At 38.0% G+C, this 24997-nt stretch overlaps 1 protein-coding gene across 1 annotated transcript in view; it reads left to right on the forward strand.

The window, feature by feature from the left end:
* Positions 1–24997, forward strand: part of LOC150082346 (protein O-mannosyl-transferase TMTC3-like) — a 257040-nt gene that overhangs the window by 63952 nt on the left and 168091 nt on the right. The window contains exons 2-5 of the mRNA XM_090380488.1: positions 1914–2107; positions 3605–3741; positions 16108–16189; positions 16532–16631. Of these exons, the coding sequence (XP_090236614.1) occupies positions 1914–2107; positions 3605–3741; positions 16108–16189; positions 16532–16631 (513 nt within the window). The remainder of the gene's footprint in view (positions 1–1913; positions 2108–3604; positions 3742–16107; positions 16190–16531; positions 16632–24997) is intronic.

Here is a 24997-nt window from a genome sequence, read left to right on the forward strand (position 1 = left end):
ATCGACGAAACTAACAAAACAATTTGTTCTGTTAGTTTTGTCAGTCTGCACGGGTAGCACAGGTATCGTCAAAGTCCTTGACACACTGGGCAGAAAAGGCCCGAGTTCGAATCCCGTCGATGACGGGATTCGAACTCGGGATTCTTATGACAACTTACACTGAGTGGCCACTTTATTATGTAGACCTAACCTTTCGTGAAATTGAGTAATAACTCGTACCAAGCGACATAAAACAGTTGGACGGTTCAGTGGAGAATGGGCAAGTCAGTACAACGCGTCTGTTAGGGTATCTGGGAAACTGGAGCCCTGATGAGGTTATCACGTTCGATTTTGTCTGGGTTGTAACAAGATTGGCTCAATAACATTGTCAGAGCGAGTAGCACTGTGGTTATACTCACCATCGTCTCCACATCGATTGGAAAAGGCCTGAGTTCGAATCCTATCAACGACACGAGGAAATTTTAAGCTTTTTTCACTCCATGGAGGTGTTAGCGGGTCTCGGAGGTGGATGACTGGTTTTTGGTTGAACTTTAATGGGCTTTTTCACTCCTTGGCTGAGTTAGTGGGTCTCGTGCGTAGATAGTAAGGTTTTTTCCACAGAAACTGGGATTGATTTTCTCGTCCACCAAAAACAGGAAAATCTACCAAAGGACACACGTAATTTACAGACACAATACAAATGGGTATATATAAGAAATTACCGGGTGACCCTAATATAATAGTTTGGTTTGTTAGTTTTGTCGAGCAGCATACAACCTACTCAACAATAGATTTATGAAAATCAAAAACGATGGTCCAGTATCGATCCTCTTATCCTCACTTCCTACGTTATCATAATCTGAAGGTTAACCATTAATCCCAACCCTCTGCTTCCTACACTGCACCCATCATGTGATCCACCTGAGGATTTTTCCTGTGATTCCAACATGCTCAGCTTATACAGCAACCTTTCATTTTCTGATGGAAATTTACCGTGATGTTTAAAAGATACTAGAAGAGTAGACCCACCTTATTTTTGAACATTCGCAGGAAATGCTACGCATCAGCTATTTCAGCAACAAGCTCGATACAAATACCAAAAGTCATTAAATAAGAGTTATCGATATACGTACGTAGATTACATTCATTCTTACAAATTATTCATGGTTCTCGAACCAAGAGGAGATGGCAATGATAAAACAGTTGAATTTTACCAGTGGATATCGTTAATGTAGATATATATCAAGAATATTCTTCCAGGCATCTGATTCAGTGATAAAACACCCTTCCATTTGAACGGAAACGTTAACAAACACAATTACCAACGTGTAGCGATACGAATCTGCATAGGATGGAAGATGCCTCTTCTGAAAGCTGTCTGAAGATCATAATGTGGGCACCCATTCATGAACAAGCCATTACAATTCATTCTTTTTTGTTGAATCCATTAATGGTGATAAACATTTTACAAAGCACGTTGGGAAATTACTTCGATACGAACAGGCAACGCTCCCTTTATTTCGCCTTTGTAGTCAGAGAGCAGTTTGATGAGAATATCAGATGAAGATGGATGGGACATGCTGGTACGGTTGACTGGCCACCCCTAAACTCCCGATTTGTCGCTGCTTGATTTCTTTCTACAGAGATTTTCGATGTCACTTGTTTTTCCAAAACATACTTTGGACAATCAACCAGTTTGAAAGATAAAATCCTAAGAAATTTCAGAAAAATTAGCAATGGATGCAATTAATTTTCAAATAAAATAAATAAGAATACGCTTATCCATTTCACAGTTTATTATTTTAAAGAGAAAATAATTAACTCGTATTTATGCATACTGGACTTGAGTTTTCGTTGAAATTTTTAATCTTGTTATGTATAGTTCAAAAATAAATGAAAACAAAAATATAAAAACGTTCTTTTACTTCTTTTAGGAACGATGAAGAAGCCATCAGGCATATTATATTTTCTAGTAGCAGCTGCTGCTTGGGTGTGCTACTTCAACTCCCTCTGGTGTGATTTTGTTTTTGATGATATTTCAGCAATACAACAGAACAGAGATCTGCGACCTTCAACTCCAATATCAAATCTCTTCTGGAATGACTTCTGGGGTACACCTTTACAAAAGGTAAGGAGCTTTATTTGTGCAAAATTGATGCTAAAAAGGGCCGACTATGGTCTCATGGGATGGCGCATCTATGGAATTCTGCATAAAACGAATTCTCTTCGCGCTTTCGGCCATCAGCATCAAAGCCACTTAAGTCACGAGCCATCGGGGTGCCACTTGTAAATTATGTGTGTACTAAGGCAGTTTTGTCTGTTTGAATAATAAAAAAGGAGAGAACCCATATGTAGTACTTTAGTCTGATACAGTAGTAGATAACACAATTTCACTTGATAACACTTCAGCTTTCAGATATCTTTAAGCAAGATATCCTTTATCCTTAATTCCCAGTTCGAATTCTTCTGGAGATAAATATTTTATGCATACTATATACATTGACGAACAGCACGTGATTCATCAATAGTGTATATGGTATATTCACAGCTGACCCGAAAAGCTATTAAGTAGTTGTTGTTTTTTTTTTTTATTTATCCATAGGATACATATTAAATACAATCATTGCGCGCTAATTATGAATACTTTTAAAAAGAAGTTAAATTTTCGATAAATTTGGATACACAGCATGCATTTTGTAAGAAAAAATTGGAACAAAACCCGTATAAGGGTTGTTCAAAAAGTAGTGGCATGTTGCACAAAACAATCAGATTTTATTACGCTTTTTTTGGTTACATTTCATTTCCCCATCTTTTTGATCACAGTACCAGGGCCTTTACCATTTCTGCATGCTTCTTTCATCCAAGGGCACAGCTCTTGCTTCGTGAACATAGTTCAAAGCACCTACAGCACGTACTTACACTTCACCAACAAGAGAAAGAACTTCCCATTCAGGTTGCTGCTGCTGTAATGATTTAATGCTGAAGAACAGAGGGACGAGGATATGTCCTGAGGACCTCTGTTCCTTGTTTGAAGGATACATAATGCCGAATTTATGATCAGTGAATTAAATTTGATATTTTATATGGTTTAAATAGGGTTAATACATGAATCAACTTGAACTTTATATCCAGAATAAAGAGATGTTGTTCAGACGGGATTTTCTAGCTATTATCCCAGTCGATCGGATCGAGTAAAGTGTTATTCCTAGGGGATGCACTTTCCCTGATGTCTTCGTTAGCCTCAATCAGCTCACCGAATATATGTTGTCAAAGCTCATTAACTTGTTTGCCGTTGTGCCTTCTGGAAATTCTCTTTCTTAACGTGAATAAAATATCTTTCTTTGATTTCTCTGTGGGTTTGGATTAAATTGAACATAAGACACCATCAGCATTGGTTGAAGGTAATACCCATTAGGGAATGGTATACGAACATTTCCCATAAAATATGGTTTCCTTACAGTTGATAAAATTTATTTTAGCCTGTCTGCTGGAAGATAAAACTTATTTCTTCAAACCGACATCGGAAAATTGCTAATATAAAAATACAATGTTTTTATGAAATACTACACACCATTTAAATGAATCCAAAACGTTCAAAATTCAATTGCAATATTTCTATTTTCAGGAACACAGTCATAAGTCTTATAGACCACTATGCGTCTTCACCTTTCGTCTGAACTATTATTTGCACGAGCTGAATCCTGTTGGCTACCATCTGATCAATGTAATCTTGCATGCATTGGTTTCTCTGCTGTATTTCAGGTAAGTTTTTTTTTTTAATTCTAAATATTGATTAATGTGTTCTGTGTGTGTTCAATTCTGCACGAGAATGGAGCCAACCAAAGATTTAAGTCACTTAAATCTTTGGTCCTGTCCATGCATGAGTATCTGGGAATCTTCAGGTTGCTGGGGTTTCGCGTACGACCTGGCAATACGATAGTTTTGTGATAGCAGGAACACCAACACTGGACAGTGGAGGATTGGCAAAACATTGCCTGGTCTGATGAATCCCGGTTACTATTGTTTCGCGCCATCATAGCCGGAATATGTCGAAAACAGCATGAGTCCATAGACTCATCGTGCCAGGTATCAATAATTCAGACTGGTAGTGGCGATATAATGGCGATTATAATCACCCGCTACCCTCGAGGGTAGCACAGTGGTTATAATCAACCATAGTAGTTGCTTTGGCGCTTAACACACACACCTAATCTGATCACATTGTGCTCCTTGATGTTGGTATAACATCTAGATGTCATTATTCAGGTTATCTGGAAGCTGTTTCCGACAAGGCGCACCCCTTCATAGCTGCAGTGTATCCATCTGCGAATGATGCAAGGTAGAATTGTACAAAACTGGTTCTAGGAACACGAGAGTGAATTCTGACCTACTCTGCATTCATTCTCATGCCGTGGCCTCCCTAACCACCACATTTCAATTCAATTCAGCAATCCAGAACCTGTAAGATGAGGAGGAATCAGCTAGTCTCAGCAGGGATGCGCCATCAACCAATTTGCAACAACTACAGGAAGCAATTGAGTCAGCATGGACTAGGATCCATATAACACGCTTTCGACAGCTCTTTGACACCATGCCAAAACAAATCGAGGATGATGAGAGCAAAAGTGGAGGTCCTACTCACTGTTAGATAGGTGTATCTAATAAAGTGGAAACTCAGTGTATGTTCACTGCTTCACTATTCTCTTTCCTTCCATTTTTCTTGTTGCATGTTCAGGAAGACTCAAAGGAAACGGCCTATTCAAGCGCAATATGCAGAAGCATATAATCTCACCAACCTTTGATGAGTACCCATTATGAATAACTGAAAAGAATTCCAGAAATTAAAATGCATTTACTGTAGTTACCTGGAGGCATTTATCGATGAACTTTATACAAAACTAGAAAAAATAATTAAAATTGCACGATTGGTTGGATTATAACTGTTTTAAATTAGAGGAAGATGGGGGTCGCTTGGGTTACGTTAAGTGCAAGTAAAGATTAAAAAAATATTTGTAATATACAACGTTAGAAAATACTTCTTATATAAGCACTAGTTATTAAAAAAATTAGAAAAAAAATTTCAAACTGGATACACGATTTAGTTGCTTAAAGCGACATTTTGAATAAAAACTCTTGCATTGTATTTGAAGAGTATTAAGACCATAAAATTCAGAATTTGAAGGGAGGGTTGGGAAAATAGATGCGAACCGCGCTACTCGGAATAACAATGGGCTCTTTTGCTAACAATGATGGAGTAACATGACTGTACTTAGATATTGGGTGTCTTCGAGAAAGAACTTTTTGGATCGATGACGCTGGATAGAAGTTTCTCCCCTCTTCATGTTTTTACAAAAAGAGCTCACAATCTGCTACTGGTGCGAGTGTATTTCTTAGGTCAAACTAACGTGTTATTAATTTGCGAGTTTTCTTTGAAAATCGTGTGTTGCTTTGTGTCCAATAAAAAAAAAATAGGAACAGAATTTAATAAAAAAAAAGAAGGTACTTGTGTCCATTGTAACGATTCTTTATATTTTATATTCTTTATATTGTATTATATTAAACTGGGTTATCATTGTATATAATTTTCATAGTGATATTTATTGAGCCAATGGAGAAGAGGGCGAGGCAATTACGTCACTACAAATGCAATTAATTGTTGACAACTGCCTCCATAACGTTCACCTACCTCGTGTACGTGCTTTACTGTCTACCATTTGATGTTCCATTGTAATGTTTTTTGTACATTAATGAATACTGTATATTTGTAAATATTTTAAATTTTTGTATAGTTTGTAAATATTTCAGTTAAATATTTTAGTCCTGCTCTTTCGGATGCAACAATATTCCTCGTGCATTATGGAACTGGAAGCAAAAGGCATTTTCTTAAGTCAAGCCCCTGGCCTCCTAGCTGTGGCGGGCATATTATTGTATCTTTAGTGTACAATAAAGATTTTTTTTTTCTCTCTCTCTCTCTCTATGTAAAAGCAAGTAAATAACTACATATTGATATTTATTCGACCTTGAGAATGCCGCGCACTACAAATGTACAGGTAAATAATCATTTCCTGATTAGATATCGATCAGTGCGTTTCAACAGGTGTGTCTTTTACGTAGAAAAGATTTGACTTACACCGTATACCTCTACATTTTACGTAGAAAAGCGTGCGTTATAAATAACTACAGACTAATGTAGAAGTTAGCGTCAGCACAAGTTAGCACATGTAAAAATTGCATCATTTCTGTGCACAGCCAACTACTTAAGTAGTTACAAATTGGCATCATTAAATATATCCCATATTGTGAATACCTTCACAACAAGTTGCCATGGTATTGCATGATATTGATTATCTCCTATGAACTGTCAATATTTGAAGAGATGTTTGTCTAACAACCTATATATAAATTGTGTATACGTTTTAATAATATGTTATTTTGGGCATTATTTAAATGATATATTGCATAATTGAAAAACTGTCGGAGAATGAACACCATTCTAGCAAAATTGCTGTTCAGGGATGAAAATCCTATATTAAACTGATAAATAAATAAGCCACAGATTTAACCTGCAGTAAAGAAAATTAAATGGTGCTAAATTGAGATTTTTATATATTTATGATGTGGAAAAGGAAAACTGAAGTCCTATTTTAGATTGGCCCAAAGCAGTATTCTATATTTAACAGAAAAATACTTTAAAAGTCAGAAAACTGCGTGCTGTCCCAATTTCGAAAGCTTAAAACATTGGAGTAATCAAATGTGAATTAATATATTTTAATATAGTAGATGGGCAGGACACAAATTAAATTTTGTCTAAGCTGCTAAATTTTTTTAAGGGGAAACAGATTTTAGATTATTGATCGGAACGTTAAAAAAAATCTAGGTAACGAAAACTACGCAAAAAACCAAGATCTCTAAGGGAAGTAGAATAATTTGATTTCCAATAGCTGGTGAAATGGTAACAAATTTATTTTATTTATTTATTTTTGTAAAAAAGATTTTAATAATCGATTTTTGAAGGTTCATCTGGAAAGAAACCGAATATTTTAAAATAATTAATTGCTAATGATAATGTTGAATTCATAAAAAAATTATTAGATTTTCCTTTCTCAGCTGTTGAGGAAAGAGAGAGAGAGAGAGAGAGAGAGAGAGAGAGAGAGAGAGAGAGAGAGAGAGAGAGAGAGAGAGAGAGAGAGAGATCATAATATCACCGGTAGGATCATCACTGAATTTTTTGGAGAATCAAGGCAGGAAATAGGAAAAAAGAAGCTCAGACGCAATCCTACTTTAGCAGAAGTAGTTTTTTGAATAATTTTAAAAAGGAGTTTTCTATTATACAAGGAACGCCTAAAAAACCAAACGTTAATCAAATAAAAAGTTTTTTTTAACAAACTGCTCAAAACACGAAGTCTCATAGCACTCAATGCGGAGTATCATGTTTCACCATAATGATAAACTGAGGAATCAAAATTATTGAGATGCTAAAAGAAATGCCAATAAACATTCGGATATATATCAAACATGCATAAAAGTCCACACAACCTTCCTTGATCTATAACAGAACAATTGCATGGCTCAGTCTTCAACAAGATGAAGACTAAACCATGCTTCTTGTATCTATGCTGTGAGTCGGGCAACAGTGGTTGGGACTGAGAGGTGGTCAGTTAGCGTTCCATCATATCCCAAATGTGTCCGATGGGCGATACATCTGATCAACGTGCAGGCCAAGGAAGCATGTATCCATCGCGTAGGCACTTCGGAGATGTCTTCTGATGTACCACATCTCTGGCGACCTGTCCAAGTAATGTACCCATTGTTGCCATGAGTGTCCGACTGTTCGGGCATGAAGACCCGCAATAAAGGCGATTTGTCATGCTGACCATCCAGCTTCTGACAACCCAATGATCTGACTCCTTTCAAAGTTCATCCATTAGCTATATATAATGTCCTCTTACGAGTGTTAAAGGCACACACTTACACGGTCATTTGCTCATCATTTTTGTTTGCCTTGTAATGTTTGCACACGTCTCGTTTTTGTAGAGCCATCAGATTCCGTTGTCAGGGCCGTAACAGACGCGTTATTGAAAATTATGCTGCGCTGAACAGCTTGACAGACTAAATGATAAATCCGTCCATTCTTCCTGTGTGGATGGTTTCAATGACATGCAGTGTATTTTAGATTAAGTATACAAAACAAAAAAAATTCTGGTTAAAGAAAAGTTCTAACTCGCTTTACTTTGAAAGTAATTCTTTAATCAAAATATAGGTCTCCCTTTCTACATCTTTTTTTTCAGTCACTAATTTGCCAACATCTTCTATAAGCATTTTTTTAAAAATGTTCTCTTCGTATTTGTTGGCATTAAAACAAAAAATCTTAAGAAAAAAAACAGCACAACGGTTTAAAGAACTAAATTAGCGAACTGTACTGTTAATTAGTATTTATTTATCATTTTTCCACTAAACGAGGAGGGTTCCAAGTTGGATGAATAGTGAAGTTGCCATATTACTTGAGCAGAAAAAGGTGGCATGGAAAGGTTACAGAGCAATAAAAAGTACTGAAGCCTATAACAGCTACAAAGTGATCTGTAATAGAGCCACAGAAAAGGTTCGACAAGCAAAGGCAGTTTATGAGAAATCACTAGCAAACAGAGCAAAGAGGGGGGGGGGGGGATAAGGAATTCTTCACATATATAAATGCCAAGAAAAGCAGGACAAACCAGATCGGACCTTTACGTAATGCAAAGAGGATAGTATTAAATACATCAGCTGCCGGTACAGATGAACTCAACAGTTATTTTGCATCGATATTTACAAATGAAAAGCCTTTTGTGGCAATGGGAAATTGTGGGAGCGAAGTTGAAAAATATGTAATTAATGATATTGAAATTTCGCAAGATTATTTAATGAAAAAACTTTCGAGCCTACAGGCCAGTAAGGCTTCTGGAGTTGATGGAATATACCCTATAATCTTAAGGGAGGCGGCAAGTGAGTGCATTGAACCATTGAGGCTAATTATACGAGCATCACTAGACTCTGGGGAGATTCCCTTGGATTGGAAAAGTGCAAATGTATCTCCCATACATAAGGGTGGCTCTAAAAGTGAAGTTGGAAATTATCGACCTGTCAGTCTGACTTCAGTAGTAGGGAAAGTCATGGAGGCAATGATCAAGGGTGGAATTCAGGATCATTTGGATCGAATTGAAATTCTCAAGGATACTCAGCATGGTTTTGTAAAGGGAAAATCATGTTTAACAAATCTGGTTCGCTATTTTGAAAGGGTCACTCACGAGCTGGATTTAGGGAATAATTTCGACATTGTTTAGTAGTAGTAGTAGTAGTAGTAGTAGTAGTGGCACTTGATGCAAGAAAGCAGTGTAGGAGCTTATGCAGCATCAGCCAAAAAAAAAAAAAAAAAAAAATCACACCATACCCTCCAATTGCCTGTCCAGTTCCTCCTTAAATTTATTTAACCTATCAACTTCCACAACGACAGATGGAAGTTTGTTCCAGCAATTAACCACCCGCTGGCTAAAGGCAAATTTCCGCACATCTATTCTACATCTATCCTTTCTTAATTTGAACTTGTGTCCCCGTAGGTTCGTATTCTGAACAAGTGGGAGGATCCCATCAGAATTCAGCGTGCTCAACCCATTCAAGGCCTTATAGACCTCAATCAGATCACCGCGCAGGTGCCTAGTCTCCAGCCACTGCAATTTGCAGAACTTAAGCCTCTCTTGGTAAGAGGATCCCTTCATTCCCCTCACCAATCGTGTTGCTCTTCTCTGTACACGCTCAAGCAAATCTACATCCTTCCTAAAATGAGGCCTCCAGACCTGTACGCAGTACTCAAGGCGTGGCCTGACCATTGCCTTATACAGAGGGACAATCACCTCCTTTTCCCTGCTAGCAAAATTCCTATATATCATTGACAAAACCCCATGACCTGCCCTAGCAGCCTGTCTACATTGCTCAGAAAACTTCATATCTGACTGCACAATTACTCCCAGGTCTTTTTCATTTTCTACCACCTTAAGTGTAGTACCACACAGTTGGTACGTTTCTCTGGGGTTACTTCTACCCATATGCAGTACTTTGCATTTGTCAAGGTTAAACTTCAGTTGCCACTTCTTAGCCCATCTGCCCAAATTATCTAGATCCTGTTGCAGTAGCACACTGCCATTACTGTCATTAACAACCCTGCCAACCTTCGTGTCATCTGCAAACTTCGACATTAAGCCTGATATACCTTCATCAATATCATTGATAAATATACAAAACAACAGTGGCCCCAACACCGAACCCTGTGGGACTCCACTAATAACATTAGTTCACGAAGAGCAGCACCCATTGATTACCACCCTCTGTCTTCTCCCACTTAACCATCCTTTTATCCATTGTAGCAGCTTACCCTTAATTCCACTCTGCTCCAATTTGTACAGTAGTCTTCCATGCGCAACAGTGTCAAAAGCTTTCCTGAAATCCAAGTATATGATATCAAAATTATTTTTTGCATCCAGTTCCTTTGTGACCACATCATAATAACCAATCAAATTTGTCAGACAAGACTTTCCCTTAACAAACCCATGCTGTGTCTGAATTATTGCTGCAGTCTTGTCTAGATGATCCTGCAATGCATCTTTAACCAGTGACTCCATTATTTTACCCGGAACAGAAGTTAAACTAACTGGTCTGTAATTATTCGTGTCACCCTTCGAACCTCCTTTGTGAATTGGGGATACATTTGCACATCTCCAGTCCGTGGGAACCTCCCCTGAATCCAAGGATGCTCTCATAATTATGGCTAAGGGTTTGCTTAGTTGCTTTGCCGCCTCCTTTAATATAACTGGATAGATCCCATCCGCCCCAGGTGCCTTTCTTATGTTTAACTTCAACAATTTCTCCTCCACTTTGCTCTCAGTTATTACAAAATCATTAAGCACACTGCTACAATTTGATAACCTTCTTCCATTTTCAAACTGTAATGATTCCTCACGTGTGAATGTAGATGCAAAATACTCATTCAGTTTGTTTGCTATCTGAGCAGGATCATCAACAGTCGAACCATCGATGTCAAGTGGACCAATCATATTCAGCCCCTTCCTTTTAGAGTTTATATAAGTAAAGAAATCCTTGCTGTTTTTCTTAGCATCTTTTGCCAAAGATTTCTCGTAATCCGCCTTTGCCTGCCGAACCTCCTTTGTGACCTGATTACAGACTAGCTTATATCTGCTACAGGCTTCTGCGTCGCCTGATAATTTATATGCATCCCATGCATTTTTCTTCTCTGTCACGAGTCTCATTAGTTCATTTGATAACCATTTAGGCCTAAACCTTGAACAATATTTCTTCATCGGTATGAAAAGTCTAGTAGCTTCCACGATTAATTCCTTGAATACTTCCCACTTAGAATTTACTGTTGGTAACATCGTCAGTCGATCCCACTGTACAGAATTTAAAAACTGTCTGAGACCACTGTACTCCCCTTTACGGAAGCAAAAACCCTTTCCTTTACCCCTGACGGTAGTTACCTCTTTGAGTAAATCCCACTTCAGCACACTGTGATCACTGCCACCTAGTGGTTCCTTTATCTGCAAATTCTTAATACACGAATGATCACTGCTGATAACCAGATCAAGAGTATTACTTTCTCTGGTTGCCTCTCGAACATGCTGCTGCAGAAAACAATCATCCAATAAATCCACAAAAGTCTGACTAGTGTGTGAGTGACCAACCCACAAGTTCTAGTCAATATCTGGGAAGTTAAAATCCCCCATTATAAGACATTCTGATTTACTGGCCCACTCTATTTCTCTGTACAATTGTTCATTGTACTCATTCGAGTCATTAGGCCTATAACACACTCCTACTCTTATTTTTGCTTTTGCAGTGCTTATGTCACACCAAACTGACTCAGCAGTGCACTGTCCATCTATATCAACTGGATGCACTTCTTTTGATTTTATGTTTTTCTTAATTAACAGCATAACACCTCCTCCCTTTCTGTCCTGTCTATCCTTTCTGTACACATTGTACTCCCCAAATTCCAGTTCTGCATTCCTTATATCTTTGTGACACCACGTCTCTGCTATCCCAACAATATCCGCCTTTGATGTCTTGACCAACACTTCAAATTCATCAAATTTATTTACTATACTTCTAGCATTGGTATACATGCAAGCATACATGCTCCTATGCCTATTCCTTGTTACCCTAACACATCCCATATACCCAACTATTCCAGGATGACTGCCATCCGTCCCTGAAACCCCCAACACCCCTCGCTCCAGGTCGCTTCTTATTCTAATAGAAGTTGTGCAAGAATCACCTTCACCTCTGCCTGCGGTTACTGTTAAACTATTAGTCTTTGTATCCCCCCAAGCTAGCAGTTTTCCGACCCACCTAACACTGCCTCGATAGCATCAGCAAAAATTCTTGCACCCTTTCTATTTAAGTGTATCTCATCCCTGTAGAAGCAATCTCTCCTGTTAACAAGTACAGTCCAGGCTGAAAAAAATTCTACCCCTTGAGCCTTGCACAATCTTTCCAGGGCCGAATTGATCGACAAGGCTCTCATCATATACTCCCTCCTATCGTGTCTGGGCAGAATTGCAGACACTTTTAAATTCAACCCTAATTCTCGGCTTTTTTTCAACAGTGACCTGTACTTGTTGAGTAATTCTGCCGGTCTCCTACTCTTAATATCATTAGTGCCAACGTGTACAACTATATCACCTTTTGTGCCCTTGAAAGATGATATCCGCTCTACAACGTCATCAACCTTTGCCCCTGGCAGACATACCCTGGTTCTGTTCCACCTATCCTTTTTACATAGCATGTTCCCCGTTTCCCTGACAATAGAGTCACCAACAACTAATAGTTCCTGTGGGACCAGCGCATTCTGCCTTGGGGGTTGCCGCTGTGTTGCGTGATGACCAAGTGCAAGCTCTGGCGTTGATGTGGGCAGCTGAGAGCTTGATGGGCCCCTCAATTTATTTCCTTCGAGGGCATCCACCCTGTCCTTCAAACTCTCATATAGGCCCATAACAACGCTGAGTTGTCGCCTGATTTCCTTACACTCCTTACATCGCGCACACACAAAGACATCCCCCATGGCAATATCATGTTCCGTTCCAGAGAGTTCGGCAAACATTTCACAAGTTGCACATTTTTTTAGGCTGTGACGCGTTGGAGAATCGCCCCCCTCAGTTCTCCCCCGAGTCACAACACTCCTGTCACTTTGTGCCCGTTGCTTTGCTGCTCTAGTTCGGGGCATGGTAGTTTAAATTAATAAAATCAATAAATTAAATGTCAGTAGTATTTGAATAGAAACTATGAAATAGAAACAGTGAAGCGTATTACTATATAATTATGCGTTAGAGCTACCGCAATTAAAAAATTTAAATTCCCTACAAAAACTTTGAATTCCCTATATACAAAAACAATGGCTACAAAAATCGAACAAAAATAACGGTTTTACCTATCGTAAGTAAAATCCACAAAAACTCTTTATCTAAATTAAAATAAAAAATAACCAGCGTAACTATAACTATATGACTACGTATTAAGTACAATATAAAACAACAATCATGTAAATAAAAGGCAAACACTTATCGTTTTTGCGGAGCCTGTAACTGTCAGCTGTAACTTTTAAATAGAGTCAGCGCCCTCTTTCCTTTGACTCAGACATACATGAGCGGTTGCTTTATGAGCTGGAACAGGTCGGAATCACTGGGAAAATCCTTAGATGGATAGCAGGATGGTTTCAGGGCAGGAGGCAGAGGGTTGTGATAAATAGCTGTTCCTCAGATTGGGTTGATGTAAGAAGTGGAGTTCCCCAAGGATCAGTATTAGGACCACTGTTGTTTTTAATTTTCATAAACGACATCGATGAAGGGATAGAGGGCGTGATGTCTAAATTTGCAGACGATGATAAAATTGGTAGAGTAGTTAATGATAATTGTCAAGCTGAGCTTCTTCAGAGAGACCTAGATAGACTTCAGGAATGGTTAGAAAAATGGCAGCTATGCTTTAATCCAACAAAGTGTAAGGCATTAAACCTGGGAAACAGTAATCCCAAAATAACTTATTCACTTGGTGGAGTTCAACTAAACCCAGTACTGGAGGAAAGGGACTTGGGTGTTACGATACGGTCAGACATGAAATTCTCTGAGCATTGTAAACAGGTTGCAAGGAAGGCCCATGGTGTCCTATCGATGATCTATCGAACATTTGCAAGTAGAGATAGGGACGTGATAATCCCATTATATAAGGCTTTTGTTAGACCACACTTGGAATACTGTGTTCAAGTATGGAGACCGCACCTAAAGAAAGACATCGAGCTTCTTGAAAGGGTGCAAAGATGGGTAACTCGCCTGGTGAGGTCGGCAAAATGGTGTCCTTATGAAGAAAGACTTCGAATATGTGGATTGCAGAGTTTGGAAACTAGACACCTTAGAGGAGATTTGATTGAGGTGTTTTTAATGCTCTGATAGGCATCAGTAAAATGGATGAGGACGAAATTTTCAAGATTATAAATGGTGCTAAAACTATGGGACATAAATTCAAGTTACGGGGGAAGAGTTTTGGGAGATTCAAGGTCATCTGGACAGTACCTTCGGGTCAGGGAAGCGCATAGGATGATAGGTTTAATTTCCTTTTCTTTTGTTAATTATTATTATATTTATTTATTTTTTTTTTTTTTTTTTGGCTGGTGCAGCATAAGCCATAGGCTTTCTTGCACCATGCGGCCATTAATAATACTAATACTATATGGATGGTTTCAATGACTTGCAATGGATTTTAGATTAAATATAAAAAACAAAACAAATTCTGGTTAAAGAAAAGTTCTCACTCGCTTTACGTTGAAAGTAATTCTTTAATCAAAATATAGGTCTCCCTTTCTATACATCTGTTTTTTTTCAGTCACTAATTTGACAACATCTTCTTTTAAGCATTTTTTTTAGAAATGTTCTCTTCGTATTTGTTGGCATTAAAACAAAAAAATCATAAGAAAAAAACAGCACAACGGTTTAAAGAACTAAATTAGCGAACTGTACTGTTAATTAGTATTTATTTATCATTTTACCACTAAAGCACTTTCTACCCTAAATGCATCAATAGAGTGTAGCAGTAAATAACCACCAGTTGCTTAGAAACTATCTTCGAATGAATGATTAGTGGAAACATAAAACATAATTAGCATAAAACAGTAGAAACGTAAGAGCTAAAACATAATTTCGAATATTTTTTGGTCGATAATGCTAGTAAAATAAAATCGTAGAAAATGTTGTGCAAAACCCGTGGTGTATCCAAGTGCCGTTTGTATTTTTTATTTTTTTAAGAGACAATATTTCATATAAATTGAAAGCTTATTAGCTGCTACCACATATTAAAATTATGATTAGCATGAAATATGCTTTCAAAAATTAAATCGATCCACACCAATAACTACTCCCTTAATGCACAAATATCACTCCAGTAAAGTGAATTTAAAACTCTCCAACATAATAAACCCCTTCGCAGAAAGTTTCATACGAAACTGTTTTTCATATCATGGTCTGAGATCTCCTTCACGTGCATCCCCTTTTTTTTTCTCTTTGATGACCAACACTAGAACTTACACAATAGAGCATTCACACCTTAGTAATTTTCAACTGCATTGAGTTCCGCTTCAATCAACCACTCTTTCTCGCTATGCCGATACATTATTTGAAGAATACGTAGTCTTAATATGATCGGAACTTAGTTCTTATTAGCCATGACTTACAGAGACGTAGAAATTGAATTTTCATGAAACTTGCGAGTAGTTTGTTCTCACCTGACTGGGCAAATTTTGTCAGATTTTTCATTATCTTCTAAAATTGTGTTTGACGTCAAGTATTGATCCATGCCGTTGAATTATGTGTCGAGTAAGGTTCGATATATCGAAAGAACAGTCAGGGATTTTAAAATGAACATCGCGAATTTTATGCCACATTTCTTGCAAAATTTAGAGTATCATATTCTTCCATTAAGCTTAATATCACAAAAGAAATTTAATATCTTCCCTAGGATTACATTAAGCTTAGTAATATGCACGAGTTTAAAAAAAAATACTCTTTCTTATTAAGGTATTGTTTTTTTTTTTTTTTTTAGATTATGTCTCTCTCTTCTTCCGATGACTCCAAGTTTCGTTGCTAGTATGCTCTTTGCAGTACATCCAGTTCATAGTGAAGCCGTAAGTACCTTTTCAAAGAACTGTGTTGTTTATATGGCATTTACCAACTTTGGAATGTTGGGCTTATTCTGTGCTCAAAAGCAACATAGTACAAATAATATCGAAACATACATATTAGCAGATATAGTCTATCAGAGACATCTATCGGTCACTTATATAACCGATGTACTGTATTGTTTACGGCTATTGAATTACTTTTCTGATATTTTAATATCTGAATATGGAATGTTTACTTTTCTTCAGCGTTATTTAATTCGATTATATACATTTTTAAACAGATCAAAAGTTATTTTGTGGTAAATGAAGCATAATACAAGTATAATTTTATCAATATTATTGCAGGTAACAGGAGTTGTTGGAAGAGCAGAAACATTATCGTCTGTGTTCTTTCTGCTTGCATTTTTTTCTTACACACAAAGTACTACAAGCAAGGTAACCAGTGGTAAGTTATAATTTTGATTTTATAAATAATTACTGACTTTTTTATCGATTATTAGATCTGTCTATACGTAGAGAATGAGTACTATATACTCGTATATAAAGAAATGTATAAATATAATTATAAAAACATTAAAAACATAAATATAATTATAAAAACGTTAACGTAAATAGCAGTACAAACACACTCATACACCAATTCAAAGCATTACATTATTATATTAAATAATAAATGTTTATGTAAAGTTCATTTTATTCAGAGATACATAAGAATTCGTATGAATGCTGCTAGTTTGTATTATGATTAAAAATGTAGTGTACTTCTACAAAACATATGCATATTAGTCATTTTACTTTACCGCGATATACTTGTCTGTGATCCAAGTAGATCACTAGATGCTTTGGAGGTTGATTATAAATGTCCAAAAATCAAGTTCCAATTTAATCTTTAGTGGTTTATTTAATACTGCACCCCTAATCTACACCTGAGAGGTGTAACCTTTTCTTTTTGTAATGGATTATTCATCTTTTCGTAATGGATTGCAAGCAATACTTACTGTATGCATTATTTTAGTTTTTAATAAAATAAATTAAAAAATGCTGTGTTTTTTGTGCGTTTTATTTTCAAAAAATATTAATACTGTTAAAAAATAAATAAATAAAATAAAAATAAAGCCGCATAAAATATAGAGAAGTGTTAGCTTCTTCCATTTTTAACTTCGAAAACACTAAACTTAAACTGGGCATACGCGTGTATTTCTGTTTATGTATAGTAGGTTTTTTTTGGTTTTTTTTGAAATAAAAATATGCATATTTTATATAATTTTTCGCGCCGTGAAGCACGCGAAATTTAAATATTAGGCATGTCGCACACTTCCCATCCCTGTTGTAGCTCACGCAAGCCTGCATATCTCCGATTATTCCTTTCCGTGTTTATTATTCAATGAATATTTCAAGTGAAAATCTCTCCAAAAAAAATCGTTATAAACCATCCATAAACGTTAGATCACGTGGGATAGGTTTATAAATAACTTGGACTGAAAATAGACACAAAATTCTAAGCTTAGTAGAATCGGTAGCAGCCAGTTTCCTATACGTTACTACTGGTTAAAAGTAGAACAGAGTGGTGGCGGTGGCGGTGGCGGTGGCGCTATACCTGATAGGTGCAATCACGTTATTACTCTGGGAAAACAATAAATAAAAATTCAAAACCTTACCAAGTGAAAATTTGTCTATTTATTCATTCAGGAAGACACAGAAAGGCACAGTTTTTTTAATTCTCAACCAACAATTAACGCGGACCCTTCAAAAGTTGCTTAACTCTATATATTTGCAACTTATACACTCACTGGCAAAAAAATAACAAAATAAAATAAAAAAACTGAAACCTTTATTCAGTATTTAGTAGGGGCAACTTTTACGCCAATAACAGCCCGTGCACGTCGTGACATGGATCCCGCTAGATTCTGGGGTAGTCGAGTTCTAGATGTAACCATTCTTCAATCAGGATATTTGTCAACTGCTGTATTGCGGTTGGTGGAGAACTGCTAAGCCAAACTGCACTTTGAAACCTGCCCTACACATTGTCAATTACATTAAGATCTGAAGAATTATGCCATCAGGGTCGATGCTGGGAATCTTAGGAATGTTCCTCGAACCATACAATTGCAGTTTTTGCACGGCGGATAGTTGCGTTGTCGTCTTCAATGAATCCATCGCAATCTGGTAAAATGAAGCATTGCAGAATGAAGTTGGTCCGATGCGACAGAGTAATATTCATTGGAAACAACATTACCTAATGGTATGAGCAGACCCAATGTTACCAACAAAACACCCCATGTCATGGATATCACCTCCAGTTCCTTTTAGTGGTGGACACGAGACATTCTGGATGCATGGCTTCATGATGTTTAAACCATATTTGCACCTTAACATTAGTGCAAAAAAAAAAAAAAAAAAAAAAAGTATAAATCGAGTCTTGTCAAACCACATCTTTTTTAAGTTAGTCGGTCTCAGGTGGGGGTAGCATGCTTTTTTCTCCGAGAAACTCGAGTTTTTCATCCAGAAAACAGACCAGAGAACGTGCAGACAGTATACAAGGAGCAATATGGCCTTAGTCGCTGATGCTCCGAAAATCCTATAACAACAACTTAGCGCAAGCGGCATCACTTCAGTCAAAGTTTTGATTTTTTTCAGAAACAAAGTAGATTTCGTATTGGCACACAACTACCGAATCCAGGATTTTTCAACTCCTGCTGCATAGTTCGGTTGGAACTTGGTCTTTCTTTCCCTAAATTGAATATTTCTCATTTTCGCACACTGGACCTTCTATTCTGATGCACATTGGCTTCAAATATCTGCGGTCTCGTTCTTGCATTCTCCTATTATCTGCCACTCATCGTATACCTTTGAGGTGGTTACTTTCGACACGTCAGTAATTTCTTTTATTTTTCCCAATTGTGGCTTCTGCTAAACGAGCTCCAACAAATAACACCCCTCTGAAAAACTCAGATCACCTGTCTTCCCCTGATATCAAGGAACTTGAGGTCATAGCACGTGGTAACTTACATTTGCGTACCGCATGTTTAATTCAAATCTGTGAACAGCAATTGCAAACGTTTTCTAATTTTTTGGCCAGTGAGTGTACACTGAGTGGACAGAAATCATGGGATACCTACCTAGTAACGGGTAGGCCCACCTTTCGCCCGGATAGGGGCAGCCACACGGCGAGGAATTGAGTCCACTAGTTCACGAAAGCGTTCTACAGCTATTTCCATCCATGCTGGCTGCACCGCTGTCCACAATTCCGTCGCATTCCTGGGTGGAGGATCCAAAGCTCGAACGGGCCTTTCTACAGCATCCCAAAGATGCTCCAAAATGTTTACGTCCAGTGAATGGGGAGGCCATTCCATGGTGGTAAAATCTGCGGAATGCTCTTCAAACCATGTTCTAGTCACCACAGCTCTGTGGAGAGGTGCATTGTCCTGCTCGAAGAGTCCATTAACCTGTGGGTGCACGATGACCATGAAGGGATGCAGACGGTCTTCAAGGATGAAGATGTAACCTGGAACATTCAGATATTCGTCTAGACGTACCAGAGGTCCCAACGGGTGCCAGTTCAACACGCTCCAGACCATTACTGACCGTCCACCTTCCTCAGTTCCTTGTTGACATGACGGGTGCATAGCTTCCTGCGGTTTCCGCCAGATGCGCACCCTCCTGTCCGCTCGAAATAACTGGAAACGAGACTCATCGGACCAGGAGACCGGTCTCCAATCATCCAAGGTCCACTGCCGATGTTCTTTCGCCCAGTTGAGGCGTAGAGTCTTGTGTCGTAGTGTTAGCAGTGGAACTCTGGTGGGTCTCATAACCTATTGCTGCTAATGATCGCTTGATGGTATTGATTTGTTCTAGTGTCGCTTACCGGTTCGCTGAAACAATGCGAGACAGACATCGACGACCAAGTTCATCCACCACCTTTCTGCCTCACCCACACCACGATGAGATGTTATTCCCGATACACTCGATATAGTCGAACGGGGATAGTGCAATTTCTGTACTACCTCCTCGATAGAGTGACCCATGCGTCGAGCACCCACTATCATCCCTCTATCAAAGTCGGTTAACTCACGACGTTTATCCATACTGACATCGAATTACCATCTACGTGAATGCAGTGTACCTATATACCTGCGAAGCGGTGGGTTCTTCCACTAGCGAGAGGGGTGACGGCGTAGCGTTGTCCAGGAACCAGGATCCCATGAATTCTGTCTTTTCAGTGTACTATAATAAGGCGTATGACACCGAGCTTTACTATTGCACTGTAATGCGACTCCTCTCACCAGATAAATGGAATATTCCTGGCTTGTTGCCACTTAAACGACTATCGTATGCGGATGGACTCTAGTTTGATATTTTAAAAAGAGTTCCTAATGTATTATTGTTTTTTTTTTTACCAGTGTAATGTAGGAAACATCGGAGAAGATATTAAGGCGATTAACTTCCTGAATAGAGAAACAAAAGAAAAAACTGAGCGCAATGTTTATTAGAAATGTAAATTAAGTTCATAAACTATTGACACTGTGCATTTTTGTAAAGTGCTTGCAATTTCCTCTCTAAAAATATTTATATAGTTGTCATGCAGCTGAAAAATTATTAATATGCTGTAGGGAGAGAAAAAAATTCATGAAATTTTAATTTCGAGTAATAGTGGGGGACTTACAAATGTTATGGGGGAAGCATGTTTGAAAACCATTTGCGAATTCATTAAGAACCACAAAAAGTAACTAGAAAATGGCACATAAGTTATGAGTTTTAGGGATGCATCACCGGTATTTTATGCAATATTTTATTAATAAAAATGAGAAGTTTTTAATGTTGAAATAGGATAACAGATTTCACGTAATTAAATGACATTATGGTTGAATTACGTGAATTAAGTTAAAGTCACGTTTAAGAAATTGATCTTTTTTAAGAAGTAAAAAATTAATTTAAGTTTTAAATACCTCTCGGCTCATAATGATGCAAGATTTGTATCCGGCATGAAAAAAACTTTATGAAGGATGATTATTTATTTAGAAAAGTGGTAAGATTACAGAAGTTTACTGATGAAGCTATTTGAAATCTTAAACTGCAAATTGTACCCGCTGAGGCAATCGCGGTAAAATATATAGAGACAATAAAAATAAAATAAAACAGCTTCTAAAATAAGGCTTCTTTCTGTTAGCTTTTGCAGTCAACCGTCAGAGGTGATCTCTCCAGTGACGATTACAGCGCTCGGGCTTGTGTTCTTTAGAAGCGACTACAGCTGTCCACGTGGTCAACCTAAAGTAACTAATATCGTTTTTAATCCCATTGCCCATTAGTCGAATCCGTTGTCCATTAAAAAGTTCAGATTCAGTTGATTACCTGGACGGTTGTAGTCGTTTCTGAAGAGCAGAAGCCCGAGCGCTGTCAGTTCCTGAGAGACCACAGCGTCTCCTGACGGTGGACTGAAAAACTTTCACAGAGATGCGTTCTTTTAGAGGCGGTTTCAAATATTTTAATAACCAATGTTTGACACGGTCCCCCATAATAAAAATAAATGTATAAAATGAAATAAATAACCTTTGTTGGCCCTTCTCACCTGCGTGAGGCGGGACAACAAAGAAATTCTGGGACTTTTGAATTTCCCAAAGCTGTCAGCCTTAAGTACCCGCGAAGGTAACTTATTCCAGTGATTAAAAACTCGCTGGCTAAAAGAAAACTTCCTATAATTTAGTCTAATTTGAATAGTCCTGTAAATGAAAAAAGACTAGAGGAAAACCGACTGTGTTGTCCCCAGGATCATTTCATTCAACAGTATTCTTATTTCTCCATTGTGATCGTGCAAAATTGACTTAATTATATATTTATGTCTTATGAATAGTATTTCGTCTCTTCTAGTGCGCTCTTCTGCAGTTAAGCTATATCCGAATGAAATTGTAGAATTATTTATGATCTACCTTTTTGTATAGAGACTGCCAACATTTTAAGTCTAGATTTGCTTTAGGGTCTGTACTGAAAATAACTTCATTCTGTAACCTAATAAAGTCGAAACTTGACTACATCCACTTTAAACTTAATTAACAGATTGATGCCGAAGGCTAACAATCTTCGTGAAACCCTTGAATCCTTTTATCTTGCGTCCTCGTGTGTAGCGAGGTGGATAGCGCTGTTGCTTGTTCACATGTTAGTCTAGCTTCGATTCCTAAAGCTGACCGAAACTGAGGAACTTTTTGGGGGGGGGGGGGGTTGCATCGTGGCTGAATTATCGTGTCTAGAAGAAAAAGGGACCCCCCCCCAGAAATTGATTTTCATTCTACAATAAGAAAAATTGTCCAGAAATTACACATATTAATTTATACGCGATATTGCTGCTCCCTCATAGCCATAATTCCATAGACCAATTTTCTAAAACAGAATGTCTGTATTCTCCCTCATAATGCTCCTGATGTCTTCACCATGCCTTTCGTCTGTCTATCTGTCCGTCCGCATGTAACAACTCGAGTCTCAGTGGACAGATTTTTATAAAATTTTACCTTTAGGCCTTTTAAAGAGATTTCTCGAGTCATTTCCAATTATCATTAAAATGGGACCAATAGAAACCCGAAAAATATATTTTCCATTCTCACTTAATAACTCGATTTCCATTGAATAGGTTTTTGAAAATTTATATTTGAGCCTATTAGAAAGATACAAATTTGTATGTTCGCCCACCTGCCCCAAATTTAATTAATATTGGACCAAGAGAATTCGATAATTCTTGTTTCTTTGTCCGTCCGCATGTAATAACTCGATCCCCCAGTGGATGGCTTTTTCATGAAATTTTATATTTTGCTCTTTTAGAACCATTTGTCCAGCTTCTCCAAATTTCATTAGAATAGAGATTCGGAAATTTTTTTCATACATTTTACAGCGTGCGAGTACAATGTGGATAGTGGACATTATTTAGTGTCTTTGTTAGGCGTTGCCAGTGGTTTCCCCACAAAACTTAGTGGCACTGTGAAGAAGCAAGACTATGCAAAGCCAGATGAGTGTGAATTATGTTGGGTACCGTAAGTTATGTGTTGTTCATGTAGCCTCTTAGTTACTGAGATGTGCGATCGCCATGGAAGCCACCTCCCGTCCACAGCACCAGGAACCGAACCAGGAGCGGATAAGAACGTCTGAAGAGACTGACCTCAGGCAGAGCCAGGGGGAAGCCCCAAATGAAGAGAAAAATTGAGACGTGGAAGAGGGAAAATCAAAGGTGAAGGTGAAAGGGGGACACCAAGAGATGTTGCTGAGGCGAGTAGGAGCTAGGTAAACCTATAGTAGTTGGGGTGCTCTAAAGAAGGGTGGGGAGGGGTAAGAGAGCAAAAGTGTCTAAGCATAAATGGATAGACTTCTATGGAGTATTTCTGAAGCAGCATCATGCTGGAGATCAAGAGCTATTTCACTAACAGGCGGTTTCTAGGCTAAAGGAACAAGGTTGGTGATGGTTCATCCTCGAGAGGGTCAAAGTAGTTCTCCGTGAAAGATGGTGGTGAGATGAGTCGATGTCTAGTTGAAGGTCGCCTGATTGGAGATTTCAGTCCACGGAGTTGATTGTGATATATCTGGTTCCAGTAGCTGGATGTTCTACTATGGTGGTTGTGGTAGAGCTGCCAAGAGGTTCCTTCTCCGCTTGGTGGGTCTAAGAATATTCTTCCAGCTAAATCAGGTTTTAGTATACAGAAAATTATACAAATCCTACAATGTGGATACAATTAAGATTCTAATAATCAAATGAAAGAAATCCATCATCCACACGAAATTTGTACATGGTGGTTATAATTACAATGCTCCACTTTATCTAGCTGTAGGTGGAAAACTTTTAATGGTAGAAAGATGAAATTTGAAACTCACGGGGAAACCTTACTGCCTCCACCCGAGATCGAATAACGAATTTATTCCATCTCAGGTGACATTATAAATTATTGTAATCGCCGACGGTATTGAACCTAGATGAGTGACAAGTGGCAAAACCCCTCCTGTACTATCACGGAGAACAGAGTACTCTTTCAATGAACTAATAGATATGAAGATTGAGATGATGACCATTTCTGTCCCCTATATGCTGGAAACACAGTATGGCATAGTGAACTTGTTACTCGAAGCATAGCATGCCCTTTGATGTTTGCCTTCAATCAGCCAACGATCAGATATGTCTTCGATACTCCCCGTCCTTGAGATATCCGCATCACCAAAAGTTACAAGGACTGAGTCCCTACCCCCCCCAGTCCTTGGAATTTCTAGCCATTTTGCATAGCCCGTTTATATTCCTTAAGTTCAGTCATGGAGTTGCTGTTATTCTGGTAACATAGCTGCACAACAAAATACAATTTTCCAAATAGGCCTCTGGGGTTGGGTATATTCATAATATAATTTTAAGTATTTTTCACCAACCGTATGTTGAAATGACGAAATAAAACGAAAGCCAAAATTTTGATAACTTCATAATTAAGCTTACAATAAATTACTATTTACAGTGAATATAAAACAAACAATTAAAATATCTAAAGCTTTCAAAGGCTCACCCTTCTTTCTCAACAGTACGCTTTTTTACTTTACAGTGCAGCTTTAAATACCCGCAGGTTCACGACACATGTCACGTGATTTGATGGCACGTGCACTGTTCTCGTGCGTGTCAGAACCGGAAGTGGCTCGGGAGCGTGTCAGAACCGGAAGTGGCTCGGGAGCGTGTCAGGTGGAAACGTTCATCCAGCGCGTCTGGTACTTTCGTAAAACCCGAGCTATACGCTCGGTTAAACCCGAATTATTTAGTGACATGGTTCCCCCTATGCGTCCGTGGAAGAGATACGTGGACGA

The sequence above is a fragment of the Mastigoproctus giganteus genome, chromosome 8 (genome assembly GCF_048544385.1).
Source record: "Mastigoproctus giganteus isolate SK-2022 chromosome 8, ASM4854438v1, whole genome shotgun sequence".
NCBI lineage: Eukaryota > Metazoa > Arthropoda > Arachnida > Uropygi > Thelyphonidae > Mastigoproctus > Mastigoproctus giganteus.